At 29.9% G+C, this 12,858-nt stretch overlaps 4 protein-coding genes across 6 annotated transcripts in view; 3 read left to right on the top strand and 1 right to left on the bottom strand.

Annotated features, from left to right (window-relative positions):
- Nucleotides 1–53: 53 nt before the first annotated feature.
- On the bottom strand, nucleotides 54–5,206 carry LOC125070772. The gene is made up of 4 exons (XM_047680728.1): nucleotides 4,936–5,206; nucleotides 3,861–4,220; nucleotides 2,365–2,580; nucleotides 54–328 (listed from the first exon to the last, which is right to left on the bottom strand). The coding sequence occupies exons 1-4, from the start codon at nucleotides 5,041–5,043 to the stop codon at nucleotides 152–154; spliced, it is 861 nt and encodes a 286-aa protein (XP_047536684.1). The 5' UTR covers nucleotides 5,044–5,206; the 3' UTR covers nucleotides 54–151.
- LOC125070770 (protein ANTAGONIST OF LIKE HETEROCHROMATIN PROTEIN 1-like) lies at nucleotides 501–3,722 on the top strand. 2 transcript variants are annotated; one of them, XM_047680727.1, is made up of 2 exons: nucleotides 501–1,340; nucleotides 2,621–3,722. In XM_047680727.1, the coding sequence occupies exons 1-2, from the start codon at nucleotides 891–893 to the stop codon at nucleotides 3,392–3,394; spliced, it is 1,224 nt and encodes a 407-aa protein (XP_047536683.1). In that variant the 5' UTR covers nucleotides 501–890; the 3' UTR covers nucleotides 3,395–3,722. The 2 variants fall into 2 exon arrangements, 1 of the variants encoding a protein (XP_047536683.1); XR_007119888.1 differs by lacking the exon at nucleotides 501–1,340 and adding an exon at nucleotides 2,116–2,236 and having other exon boundaries at nucleotides 2,621–2,735.
- A 495-nt stretch (nucleotides 5,207–5,701) lies between the features above and the next one.
- Nucleotides 5,702–9,510, top strand: LOC125070773 (probable maleylacetoacetate isomerase 2). 2 transcript variants are annotated; one of them, XM_047680730.1, is made up of 6 exons: nucleotides 5,702–5,974; nucleotides 6,378–6,555; nucleotides 6,796–6,914; nucleotides 7,251–7,462; nucleotides 7,767–7,881; nucleotides 8,825–9,509. In XM_047680730.1, exons 1-6 carry the CDS (start codon nucleotides 5,966–5,968, stop codon nucleotides 8,906–8,908), a joined length of 717 nt encoding a protein of 238 aa, XP_047536686.1. In that variant the 5' UTR covers nucleotides 5,702–5,965; the 3' UTR covers nucleotides 8,909–9,509. The 2 variants fall into 2 exon arrangements, with proteins under 2 accessions (XP_047536686.1, XP_047536685.1); XM_047680729.1 differs by lacking the exon at nucleotides 5,702–5,974 and adding an exon at nucleotides 6,053–6,168 and having other exon boundaries at nucleotides 8,825–9,510.
- Nucleotides 9,511–10,709: 1,199 nt separating this feature from the next.
- The window catches only part of LOC125071209 (phosphofurin acidic cluster sorting protein 1), a 129,714-nt gene continuing 127,565 nt past the window's right edge, over nucleotides 10,710–12,858 (top strand). The window contains exon 1 of the mRNA XM_047681329.1: nucleotides 10,710–11,050. Coding sequence (XP_047537285.1) covers nucleotides 10,941–11,050 — 110 coding nt within the window. The 5' untranslated portion in view covers nucleotides 10,710–10,940. The remainder of the gene's footprint in view (nucleotides 11,051–12,858) is intronic.

Genomic DNA, 12,858 nt, shown 5'->3' with positions numbered 1-12,858 from the left:
CCAAATTAACAAACTAACTTAGAATAAGTAAAAAAAGTAATGGCAATGGTAGGTAATATAGTAAAATTTATTTATTGAAACAATTACAATGTGTATATGCAAATTATTTTAAGCTTAACATTAAATAACAACAAAGTATTTATTTCTTTTGCTATATATCCATTTTCACAATTTGATCAGCTGCTGTCGCTACTTCCTCTTTGGTAACATTTTTGTCCTTTTTCTTTTGAACAGGCTTACTGACAGGTTTGACTGTTTCTTGTTTAGGTTTTGGGTTGTTTTTGATATCTAAGAACTCCTTATCAATATCTACAACTTTTTGTTTTAACTGAAACAAAAGATAATTAACCTTGAGCTTGAGTAAAATGTGAACTACATTTTACAAATCATTTAAAAATAATAAATTTATTTCAGGTAATACAACATAAGCTTAACATTAATATTATTAATACCAACTATAATATATACATAAAAATACTTATGTTGTATACCGCAACCAACATCTATTCATTGCTTCTGTTCTGATTGCCAAAAGTAAGTGTTATTAATATTACAGGCCCTGTTAAGACCAAGCCACACGAACATAAGGGCGCATTTTCATTGGTCGATAAGGCCCACATTCGGGTTGCGGAAGATTTACGGCCGTATAGAGATATATATGCCGATAAACTCTTTGCGGATGCAAATCGTATGCCTCGGGAGATACGGGCCCGCAAAGAGTTAACGTTTTCACTGGTCGTCAGAGCCCGCATACGGGGTGCGGGTGATTTCTATAACGCATGCGATAAGGCCCGCATGCGGGGAGCCATTTTCACTGGTCGTTAGAAGTGCGAGAGAATTAGGTACCTACAGATTGGCAGTGGGTTTTGAGATAAGCAGACGTACTCGCCATGGATCAACAATTATTGCTTTGTGGAGCAATTTTGACTGTTTGCGGTGTATTAAAAAAGAAATTAATAACTTCTTTGAAGAAAAAGAGATTTTGGATGCGAAATTTACTTAAAAGTAGAAAGATGCACGGTGCTTCTAATACGTTGTGTGCGAATTCGAATCCGGCATTGGAATGTGATGTAGAAGATCATGATAATTTTTTCAGAATACCTAAAAACTTATTTGACGATTTATTGAGAAAGGTAGAAAAGAGAATTGAAAAAAAAGACACATTATTTCGTGAGGCTCTTCCCGCAAGATTAAAACTTGAGGTCACCTTACGTTATTTAGCTACTGGAGATTCTTACAAAAGTTTATATTACTTATTTCGTGTGTCCCCTTCTATTATGAGCAGTTTTATACCAGAAGTGTGTGACGCTCTCTATGATGCACTGGCAGATTATATAAAAGTAAGTACATATAAATATAAAAATAGTAAATAATATTAAGATTATAAAGTAAATGTTTATTTAAATTTTGCAAAATTCTTACAAATTTGTACGTTTCGAAGTTTTAATTACGTTACGTACGTACGTACGTTAAGAAGTTTTAATTGAGCAGAATACACTTCCGGTCACCTAAAGCGTACCACCCTTTTTTATGGACACCAATTTATTGAACTACATTGAAATGCCGTTTTCGGAGTGTTATGGGCAGAAACAACAAATTAGGTTACAAAATATTGTTTTCAAATGTACGTTCTTAGAAATAGTTTTATTTGAAAGAAAAAAAGAAAGAAAGAAAGAAATTTTCTTCTCTTCTTTCGAAAAACTTTCTTTCTTTCTTTCAAATAGTTTTATTTAAATTTTTTTCATTTTTTCATTTGATAACCAAAAATGTATCGTTTTTCTCCAATGTACGGATATTGTGTACAACCATCTCTAAATATTGACTAACAAAATATTTCTTTATTGTTATTAGTTTCAAATTTCAATGTCTGGTGGATTACAAATTGGTTCGATTTTGGTGTCCGCGAGTGTAGTAATCATTTAATCAATATCAAATAATTAAATGAAATAAAAATGCCTTACAAGGCAAATAGATGTTGCATAATTATAAATAATATATAAAATTGCTTCATGTGTTTGTGAAACTGATGTTGTTGAAATCGTCTTCATAGTTAGATAAATTAGACACAGATGCGGAACTTAAATATCCTGGATTTTCTGGATCATAGGTATTGGACGTCGAGGTACCATAGGACAACAACGAAGATTTGGTTTGCTGTCTCAATGCTTTTAATTGAATTTCCGATAAAGCCTTTTGAATATCTGTTTTTGCAATAATTGAAAACTCGCGTGGCAATGTACGTAAAGTCGAGGCTATATATCTCCCAAAAATGTCGAATTCATCTTCTTTATTTTGTAGTAACGATGTTGTATTTTTAGTAACATTCTCGGCAATTTTATTTATTTTGTCAATGGCTTCATGTACCTCGTCCTGTCTTTTATTTGATTTGCCCCTTTTCTTCGTTGCTAGTTTTGATGGCACAGTGGATGTAGATGAAGACGTTTCGGTTAGTTCTTGAACTCGATTTTCAATAATTTCATCCGCAGCATTTGAGTTTTCTTCTCTATCATTCTCTTCTAATACCGTATTATTATTTTCGAAGTCAACAGTATCAGTAGCTATTCCCGAATTTTCATCGATCTGTAAATATAAATATTCATGATTATATGTTCTTTTTCAGGTCCCAAACACAGAAAAAAAATGGATGGATATAAAAACTGGATTTCAGTTAAAGTGGAATTTTCCTGGATGTATTGGGGCAATTGATGGTAAACATATAAACTTGCGAGCTCCAGCTTGTAGTGGATCTGAGTTCTATAATTATAAAAAAACTTTTAGCATTGTTTTACTAGCTTGTGTCGATGATGATTATTCATTCACTTATATTGATATTGGAGCAAAGGGCAGATATTCTGACGGCGGAGTTTTTAGTAATTGTTCTTTAAAACGAGCAATTGATGACGGTAGTCTGAATATTCCAGCACAAAGTGTTATTGTTGCGGATGCTGCATTCCTGCTTCAAAATAATATAATGAAACCATACCCGGGAAATAATCTAACGACACGGCAAAAAAATTTTAATTACCGTCTTTCAAGGGCTCGGCGAATTGTAGAAAATGCGTTCGGTATATTGGCAAGCCGATTTCGAATTTTTGAAAAACCAATAGCCAACAACGTCAAGAATACCATAAAAATAACAAGGACATCTTGCGCGCTTCATAATTGGCTAAGAAAAAATGATTCTAATTATCTTGAACCTGGACTTGCGGATTATGAAAATATCTCTACTGGTATAACAATTAATGGCTCCTGGAGACAAGTACCTCTTCGAAACTTCGAGAACATGGGAGAAGATAATACCTTAACTGAAAATGGGACAACAATTCGGGATAGATTCGCTGATTACTTCAGTAGTGAAGGTGCAGTGCCGTGGCAAACAAGATTTATTCACTAACATTCCGGAACAATTTGAGGGTAGACTGCACTAGGGACAGCGCCGCGGCAGAACCCACTATGCCCCGCGGCACTTGTTTCTTTAATAATACACTTCTCATGAAAAAAACGAAACATTTCGATTTTTATTTAACTTATGATAATAAAACATGAAGTACCTATATAAAAAAAAAAATATTTGAATTGGATCATCAATTCATTAACATTTTTAATTGAACACCTCATAGGTATCACTACTAACCTAAACACACATTTTTTCAGTAATCTTTAAAAAACAAACTCACGAGGTGTTTTTTTTATGAGAAGTGTATTAGATTGTCTCGTGTTACTCCAAAAAATGTCTAAATAATAAAATATAAAAAAAATAGTGATATTTTATATAATATTATATTTCTTAAAAATATATATTAAATAACCTACTTAATTAGGATTGTCTTTGGTAACATAAATAATTATTGTATACTTACATTTGAAAATGTCTTCTCTTTATTTTTAAATGCTCTTAAAATTCCATCGGCAATTGAAAACCATGACACCTTTGGTTTATAAACAGAATCTCGGTCGCTTCCGGATCGAATGCTCTTTTCAATTTTTTTTAATTCTTGATAGTACGATGACCTTAAATTTTTAATTTTTTTTGGTATATCTTTGTCCGAGATGCCACTAATGTTTAACTTTTCCGCAATTTGTTTATACGCACTTTGTCTTGCGTCATGATTTTTATACAAAGCACTCGTTACGTTCCACAAACATTCGTAGTCTCGATAGATCTCTACGAGTTTTAGCATTTGTGAATCGGAAAACCGTTCAGCCATTTTGCTCCCACGCTGCGTAAATAAACAGCGTTAATAATATAAATAATGCGCGTAGTATTGATGACGTCTAATGAATGACTGAACGGCGGCGAGTCATCGCATGCTTTGTATCGACCGAGTTATCGACTGACTAGTTTCATTGGTCGTTATCCCGAATGCGGATATCACCCGCACACGTTTAATCGACCGAGTTATCGACCAGTGGATTTCATTGGTTGTTAGCTCGCATGCGGGTACTCCCCGCAATAGGGCTAACTACCGACTAATCACCAATGAAAATGCGCTTTGACCAATGAAAATTGTTGTTAATAATCAGAGGTATGACCTCTGCAGTGCTGCAGTGCAGGTGTAAAAAAGGGGGGCCCATGCTTTGGGTGCCTCGTTGACGAGGCTCAAGTCTTGGACTATCAGAGAGGCCAGCACATCTATTAAATATATTTTTATGGAGCCAGAGGTGATTGCCAGAACACTGCTTGCACCAAGGTGCTTATTATGCTCAAGACAGGGCTATTGGAAATAATTTCTGGTCATTGATATCATTAAATTGATTATATCACGTGTTTATTCATCCCTTATGTTTACCAAATCAAATTATGTTCTTTTTATGAATACTACTACTGTACAAAGAAACAATTGGTACTTTGGAGTGTTTTATGTAAAACTTGTTAACTTCAAAAACTATACTATTCAATAAATCGAATAAATTATATAAAAAAAAATAACTCACGTTTTTTAAGCCTAGGTTAACTGCCTTAGCTTTTGTTTTTTTCAAACTTTTAGCACCAGCTACTTTAAAAACATTGCCTTTAATACCTTTTTTCTTATCCTTACCCATACTTTTTGTTAGTTTACACCTTTGTATTAATTTTGTTTACAAAAACAAATGTAGGAAACGCCAGAGCTTGGAAATAAAAAAGCAATAATGTTCAATCTTGACATTTGACAATGATAATGAGACTATTGACTATTGTATATAAAGAAATAAGTGACATTTATGAAGTTATTTTGACATTTGGAAATTCATATTTCACACTTGGCACTTTTGGCAGATGTAATAATTTATTATCACACAAACGATTTATTTATAGCATTTTTAAAATTCCCACGATTTTATTTGAAATATTTAATTACTTTTTAAAATCAAAATTGATTTACATAATTATATTATAGTATTCTATAAAGAGGGAAACGGTATATACAATTAAATTGATTAAGTAAAACTAATCAAGATATAACCACAGAATAATAATAATTAACATTTTTGTTATTGTAAATGCATCCAAAAAATTCGTTGTTTTTCGGCTATATTCGTTCCGAAACGATTTTTTTTTTTATTTTTGTTGTTATTATTTATAAACAGTTAATAAATATTGCAATAAAATTGTATACTTTTATTAAAAATAGAATTACTATAAAGTATTATATTAGTTTGTAATTTACGAAAGCGATTTGATGAATGATCTCTTGTCATCAAATGACAAATGGAAATGAAACAGATTGGGTAAAAGAAAGAGTGCATTTTCAAGTAGTTATTAATTAGACTCAAAAGGTATTAATTAAAAAAATATATCATATAATTTATTAATTAACGTGTACTGTAATATTGTTGTAAAGTAAAATAATCTTACATATTTCGTAAATTATATAAAAACAAACACCAGATTTGCAAAAACAATATATATTATTTATTTCTATCCGGTATAATAAACGCCGCCAAAATTAGTTACTACTCTAAATACAACGGGAATATTTCCACCATGGCTAAGGTATGTATAATAGTAAACAAGATAAATATTAATAGGTTGAATCTAGTTTATTTGCATACTCGTAGTTCGTGATATTGTTAAAGTATTAATTTTCTTGGCCCCTATTGACCGGTTTGTGTATTCTTAGTCTAACGATTCTAACGATTATTTGTCTTCGATACTTCGTTAAAATGGGTGATATTATTGAAGAAAAGGTTAGTTTTTTTAATAAATAACATCTTCATTGCTTACAATTTTTTATTATAGACAGAGAGAAAAATTTCTTTGCTATTTATACAAAAAAAACCGTCTAAAAATAATAATACATACATTCCAACGATTAATATGACTTATTCATAACTTAACAAAAATCCTTTAATAACATATCTGATCCTGAAAATTATGATTAATATTCTTCTTTCAGCCAGTATTATATTCGTATTGGCGAAGCTCCTGTTCGTGGCGGGTTAGGATTGCCTTGAATCTAAAAGAAATACCATATGATATAAAAGCTGTTAGTTTGATCAAGGGAGGTGGAGAACAACACTGTAATGAATACCGGGAGGTAAACCCTATGGAACAAGTACCGTCACTAGTTATAGGTAATTTATTATCTTAACGATATTAAGTGATAAGCCTTTGAAATGATTACCATCAATAATATTTATTACTGTAATTTATCATTCATTGTTGGTAAACCTAAATTACCGTACAATTTAAAGTTTTATGATTTGTTATCTCTCTCGTTTGAAATATAAATTCTTATTTTCCCTTTATAGTTATAAATATGAATTCTTGTAATTTGTATTTGTCTCTTAAATTGTAATATTTTCCGGTTTTAGATGGACACACATTTGTAGAATCACTTAGTATAATGCATTATTTAGAAGAAACAAGACCTCAAAGAGCTCTAATGCCTCAAGATTGTTATAAGCGTGCAAAGGTTCGAGAGATTTGTGAGGTAATTGAAGGGTTTTAATTCTAATATTTGTTTATTTATGTTTGTAGTTTATAAAATGACCTTCTTATTGTGTAAGTAAATATAATTCAACAACCAGCTATTTTTACTCTATGAGAATATGAAAAAAAAAAGTATACTGAGAAAATAGATTTAGAATATAAAGAAAAAAATATTTTTAAAATATTGTTAGCTAAAAGAAGATGAATTAAAGTATCCTTGCAAATTGTTGTGTAAAACAAGTACATTATTCTGGCAGTCATTCTCACAATACAAGACAATCCATAATTATTTTTTAAATTGCTAATTTAAAATTTGTGTTCAATTTTCAATTTCCAGGTCATATCATCTGGCATCCAGCCTCTCCAAAATTTAATTGTTCTAATATATGTGGGTGAAGATAAGAAAAAGGAATGGGCCCAACATTGGATTATGCGTGGTTTTAGAGCAGTGGAGAAGCTTCTATCATCCTGTGCAGGAAAATATTGTGTTGGTGATGAAATAACTCTAGCCGACTGCTGCCTTGTGCCTCAAGTGTTCAATGCAAGAAGGTTGGTCATATTTCCATATAATATATTATGAATCACTTCTATGTTGTATTTATTTTCATAGATTTGAATCAATTTTGAAGTAATAATAACATTATCTTTTTCTAGATGACCTCTAAGAATTTTACCTTCAAGATATTTTTTTTATTTGTTGTCATTTAATATGTACTGAGTAAATTTACAATAATGCTTTCTTTGTGCAAATGACGTCCTGGTCGCCAATTCATAACCATTACAACTTAAGAAATATTACATTAATTGGTTGAATGTAATAAAAGTATTTTTTTTTTATGATTATGAATTCCAGATTCCATGTAGATCTTCGCCCATTCCCAATAATTCTTCGAATTGATCGTGAGCTAGAGAATCATCCGGCATTTCGCGCTGCGCACCCTTCCGCGCAGCCTGACTGTCCACCAGAAGTAGCCAAATGAACCAACAACAGTGACCAAAATTACTTAGAGTGGACTCACATACACCTATAACCTTATTGTAAACCATAATAGTTAGCCATAGGTTTCTTCACAATCATTCATCATAATATATTACCTTTTATTTTTGGTAATGTTTTTTCTAGAAAAATATTGTATAGATGCTTAACTATATAGTGTTCAGCTCAAATTGCCTATTTGCCAAAATAATATTACCATTTAGCAGAACTAAACTTAACAATAGTCTTTTAGTAAAATAAGTTGATATTAAATTAAATAGTTGGTATCTTTTTACAAAAAATCGGTTTATCAACATGAAATACAGTCATATTTTTAGAAGGAACAAAGGTTCACAGTAGAATAAATATTGGATAAGATGTTAATAGAACAAATGCAATGCTCAGCAAACTAATTATTTGCAAAGGAAGACCTGTCCTAAGATATGTATTCTAAATTTATTGGTATACATTTTAATTTCATTTACTCATTTTATGTTGATATTAGAATGAGATAATAAAAATAATCCAGCTGGCTCACTCACTCTCTCACATGCTTGCATAATAAAAACAATTTATAGTTTTATGATAATCAATAAATTATATTTTTATTTTCTGTTAATATTTTTGATAGATATTTTATTTGTTAAGTGTATTTTGCTTAGCATATTTTAATCTAGTCTTAAACTAGTTACTTATACATTTTAAATGGTTTTACAAGGTTTCACCGTCACATCCATTATATAAACGGACGACTTATGAAATGTTAGTAATGTAGTAGCTATAAATAATCATAATTTTGTAGAACAAAAGTACCATGGGAATATTGGGTACTAGTAGAGATTGGGTAAAAGAAGCAACTGCATCTATCCAATAAAGTTATCATATTATTTGTGTTGATACATAACAAAGATTTGATCTATGTCAGTAATCTATAGGAACAAGACACTCATCACCGTCTTAAGTCCAGCAAGTGCTCGGGTGTAAGCAGTTTTCTGGCGACTACTGTAAAAAGATTTTAAGAAACCTTCTGGGTTACCTCACCGATAGGCCCAAAAACCTGACTATAATAGGCAAGGAGTCCCCAACTGCCAGTACCTGGTTTTTGTAGCCACTAAATGAAGACAGGCCTGATGACACTACTTCCCATAAATACTTTTCTTAAATGCATTTTAATAGTTTTATGTTCTGAAATCAACGCTATGGAAGTTTATTTCTCCGTAATTATTAATAACAATTGCTTAATGGTCATCTGACAACAATACAAAAAGTTGTATTAAGAACGTAAATAATCTTCATAATGCAGATATAGTAAATTTATTGCTATTGATTTGTACCTTTAGAGTTCTGGGCTGTTTTATCTGTATAATATATATACATATACAATACAATTCTGTGTTTTTAGGCCATGTTTTAAAATTCTTATTATGTATATAATTTGAACATTCAATTTGAATATAAAATACGTCTAATATTGTAATTATTTTAACTAGATGTTATTTATAATATTTGCTACACTTATGTAATTAATGATTATTGTAGTAATTGCTATGTGATTTGTCTTTATTTGTTTTTTTATGTGCCATTCCAAAAGGATTCAATGCCTGAACTAGATATTCGTAAAATATTGTATTATTGTTTTTTATCATTATATACAACTTTTATCGTTTTCCGTTTTAATAAAAAAATAAAACAAATTATCTATTAGTTTTTTTGAGATTCACCTCATTTTTGGTTTTTATATTTGAACAAAAAATAATCTTATTACAATTTATTAAAATTACAGATGCTGCCATTTATTTGGGGTAAAATAACTAAATTGAACTTTTCAATTACTTCATTACATACATACTTCAGTACATGACTTTTTTAGCGAAATTCTTCGAATTTCGATAACAGAATAAAAATAACTTGTATTTTTGTTATGATAAATGTTAGTCAAATATTTATATTCATACAAATGTAACATAGGTATATACATATATAAACAAAGATAAATAATTAAAAATATAATAATAAACATAGAAATAGATATTTTTTTAAAAGACGACATTAACGGTTTCGTGAAATTTTAGGCATTAGAAGATTGTTATTCTTTGTATTAACATTGATCTCACGTAGTGTTAACACGATTTGTAAATCGCATTTATCAGAAGAATGTTAAAGCTCGTACCGCTTGTTGCGAGCTCATACGACATAATTAGTTGTCCTAATTAAGAAAATACACTACGTTTGTATCATTGAGTATAGTATATAGTAGGCACAGAATCAGGCAGAATACAATTTTTCACTGAATAGGTATAGAATTTTCCGTAAACAACTCTCATTAAAAATAAAATTTATGTTTAAAATAAATAGTAAACGATGAAAGGAAATATCTTGCCACTGCCAACTTTTTTTCGAAAGTTTCGAATTTAAATAGTGCTATGGCGCAATTAAGCAATATTTTGTATTTCTTAAAGTAACATGCAAGTTTTAAGCGTTACAAACGCTTTGCATCTTGCTTTCCTGCAATCTGCGAGAGATTGAAGTGTGTAATACGACGCCAAGGAAGGCTCTATAAAATTTCTGAGAGGATATAATATTAACGTTGCTTATTACCAAGATGAGATATCAGATAAGACACATCATCATATGCAACTATTGTAAGACTCGTTTCCAGTTTTTTTTTTTAATTATAAGCATATTGTTTAAGTTCATATTGAATATATTATTTATTTTTAAGTATTTTCAATAAGTCAATAAAATAAATAATTATGATCATTAGTGGTAATCTTTACTATAGTAGGCAACACTCGTCTGGCATCTGTCAGATGTATCGAACGCCGCTTTCATCCGTCGCCGACAAACCGATAATACCAGCGCCCAGCGCAGTATGAAAGTGTACTGAGTATTGTTGTATTTGTGTCGGGGTCGGTACCCTTCTAGTTCTGTGGTAAAATAAAAATGATTACAGTGTTATGTTTAGTGATTAAATAACAATGTAAGTTGAAAATAACTCTTAGTGCTGTGCTGTGAAAGTTGTACCCAGTTGTGTATTGTTGCTGATTTAAAATGACCGAGAAAAATAAATCCGAAAAGATGACTAATACGTCGAAACCTGTTCCCATGAAACTTTTTGCCGCCTGGGAAGTGGATAGGACACCATCCAACTGCATCCCAAGGTAATTAAGAATCTTATCAATATTTATGTGTTTTAGTTCTGATACGGTCAAGTTATGATTTTGGCGTGATTTTACTACGCTATTCCTGTGTGCCCAAGCATTGAACATTGTCTGCATCAATTACGTGCACGATTTCGAGTAATGTTTTTAAATCGATTTATAAACATTTCCATTAATAAGATAAAAAAATAAGACTATTCAATTCATATATGTAGCGTTTAATATTACGATAGCCGCGATATTCGTTTCGCCGGCTCATTAATCGCTATCGGTTCTCAATTAATCAGTTGAGGTATTCATTGTTTTAATATTACAAACTGTGAATTCAAGATAATAAGATTAATATTTGTCAACTGCTCAGTTTTACTATAACAGCTGTAGATTACCTTACCTTGTATAGTTTTTTATTCTATACAATATAAAGTTTTTATAAAAAGTCCAATTGGATAATGGGTATGTTAGTGCCTGGCAGTAAATAATTTAATATGATGAAGTAAACTAAATAAATATTTATAGTTTTAAGTCTTATTATCATATGTTGTTATTTGAGTACTCAACAAAATCAATATTAAAACTAGATCATATATTTAAATATGGAATGTTAATTTGTCTAAGCCATAATTATTTATATTCTATTTGAATTCTTACAAAATTTCTCCTTCCTTCCTAAGTTCTACTCTAGCACATAACAATACATTTTTTATAAATGATTTATACTTTTTTTTTAAAGTCTATTATCAAACATTTTTATATATAAACTCTATGGTTGTTTTTATTCACAGCTATCATAAAACTTTACTCATTGTAAATAAGTATTATTTAAATAAACAGTGCAAATACCTGTTGTTATATCTTTACTATGCTAATTATCTGTAAATATAATTAACATTATCTATCTTAAAATAAACTATTTCTAATTAGCTTACTATAAATATATATATATATCTAAAAAATCTAGTATTGAAGTTAGAATATAGATAAGCTATATCAAGTAGGTATGTATTATAAATACATTAGATCTTATGGTGTTATTCTGCTGTCATAGAGATGTGTAGGAAATTAATTATTACACTGAATAATATATAAATGATGTATTTATACTTCTGTCAACTAATATATTATAAAAAATTGCTAAATGAAGTCTATCAGTCATGTTTTGGCCAGAATTATGATATTTCTATAAAAAATTTTTTTTTTCATAAAATGCTTTAATCTTTGACTTAGTTTATTTAGAATTTAACCACCATAAAGCCCATTTAAAAATATTTCTTAGTTTTATTCTTTGCTCTTCAGGAAACGTACAACTTTGTTGTACTATTTATTTTTAATATGTCTAGACTTCTTTGGTTGATTATATGTACATATTATGAATAATTTGGTATTCATTGTGGAATTATAGTGGATATTAGTCATGTAATTGGCGTTAGGATGTAATTGGAACTTAACTGTCATAATTGATTGTAAGCATTTATTTTACTAGTGTCATTTTCGATTGGATCAAAATAAATTAGGAAGCAGTTCCATATAACTGACAGATTTGAAAAAAAAAATTGAGCGATTAATGCTGGTTTTTTTTTTAAAATTAAAGAATATTTACTAATTCTCTATATTTAATCTTGCTCACAAAAAATTTAATTTATAATTTTCAATACAAACTGACACTATTATGAATGACATAGAAATAATTTTGGTAATTATCTCACTGTGAGTGCAAACTGACAGCCAATAATTTCAATAATTTTATATTTCACCTAAAGAGGTGAATAAAGATTCAAAACAATGTATCTCTGCAAGGCAAACTTGTTATG

The sequence above is a fragment of the Vanessa atalanta genome, chromosome 18 (genome assembly GCF_905147765.1).
Source record: "Vanessa atalanta chromosome 18, ilVanAtal1.2, whole genome shotgun sequence".
Lineage (NCBI taxonomy): Eukaryota > Metazoa > Arthropoda > Insecta > Lepidoptera > Nymphalidae > Vanessa > Vanessa atalanta.
This window is presented reverse-complemented; position numbering and strand designations above follow the sequence as displayed.

Excerpts from the sequence above, each read along its gene's own strand:
- LOC125070770 (XM_047680727.1), top strand. The coding sequence starts at position 891 with ATGGATCAACAATTATTGCTTTGTGGAGCAATTTTGACTGTTTGCGGT. Across the intron at positions 1,341-2,620 it reads CACTGGCAGATTATATAAAA|GTCCCAAACACAGAAAAAAA; the intron begins GTAAGTACATAT and ends GTTCTTTTTCAG.
- LOC125070772 (XM_047680728.1), bottom strand. The coding sequence starts at position 5,043 with ATGGGTAAGGATAAGAAAAAAGGTATTAAAGGCAATGTTTTTAAAGTA. Across the intron at positions 2,581-3,860 it reads AAGAGAAGACATTTTCAAAT|ATCGATGAAAATTCGGGAAT; the intron begins GTAAGTATACAA and ends TTATATTTACAG. Across the intron at positions 329-2,364 it reads CAAATAAAAGACAGGACGAG|TTAAAACAAAAAGTTGTAGA; the intron begins GTACATGAAGCC and ends CTTTTGTTTCAG.
- LOC125070773 (XM_047680729.1), top strand. The coding sequence starts at position 6,145 with ATGGGTGATATTATTGAAGAAAAG. Across the intron at positions 6,915-7,250 it reads AGGTTCGAGAGATTTGTGAG|GTCATATCATCTGGCATCCA; the intron begins GTAATTGAAGGG and ends TTCAATTTCCAG. Across the intron at positions 7,463-7,766 it reads CAAGTGTTCAATGCAAGAAG|ATTCCATGTAGATCTTCGCC; the intron begins GTTGGTCATATT and ends TATGAATTCCAG.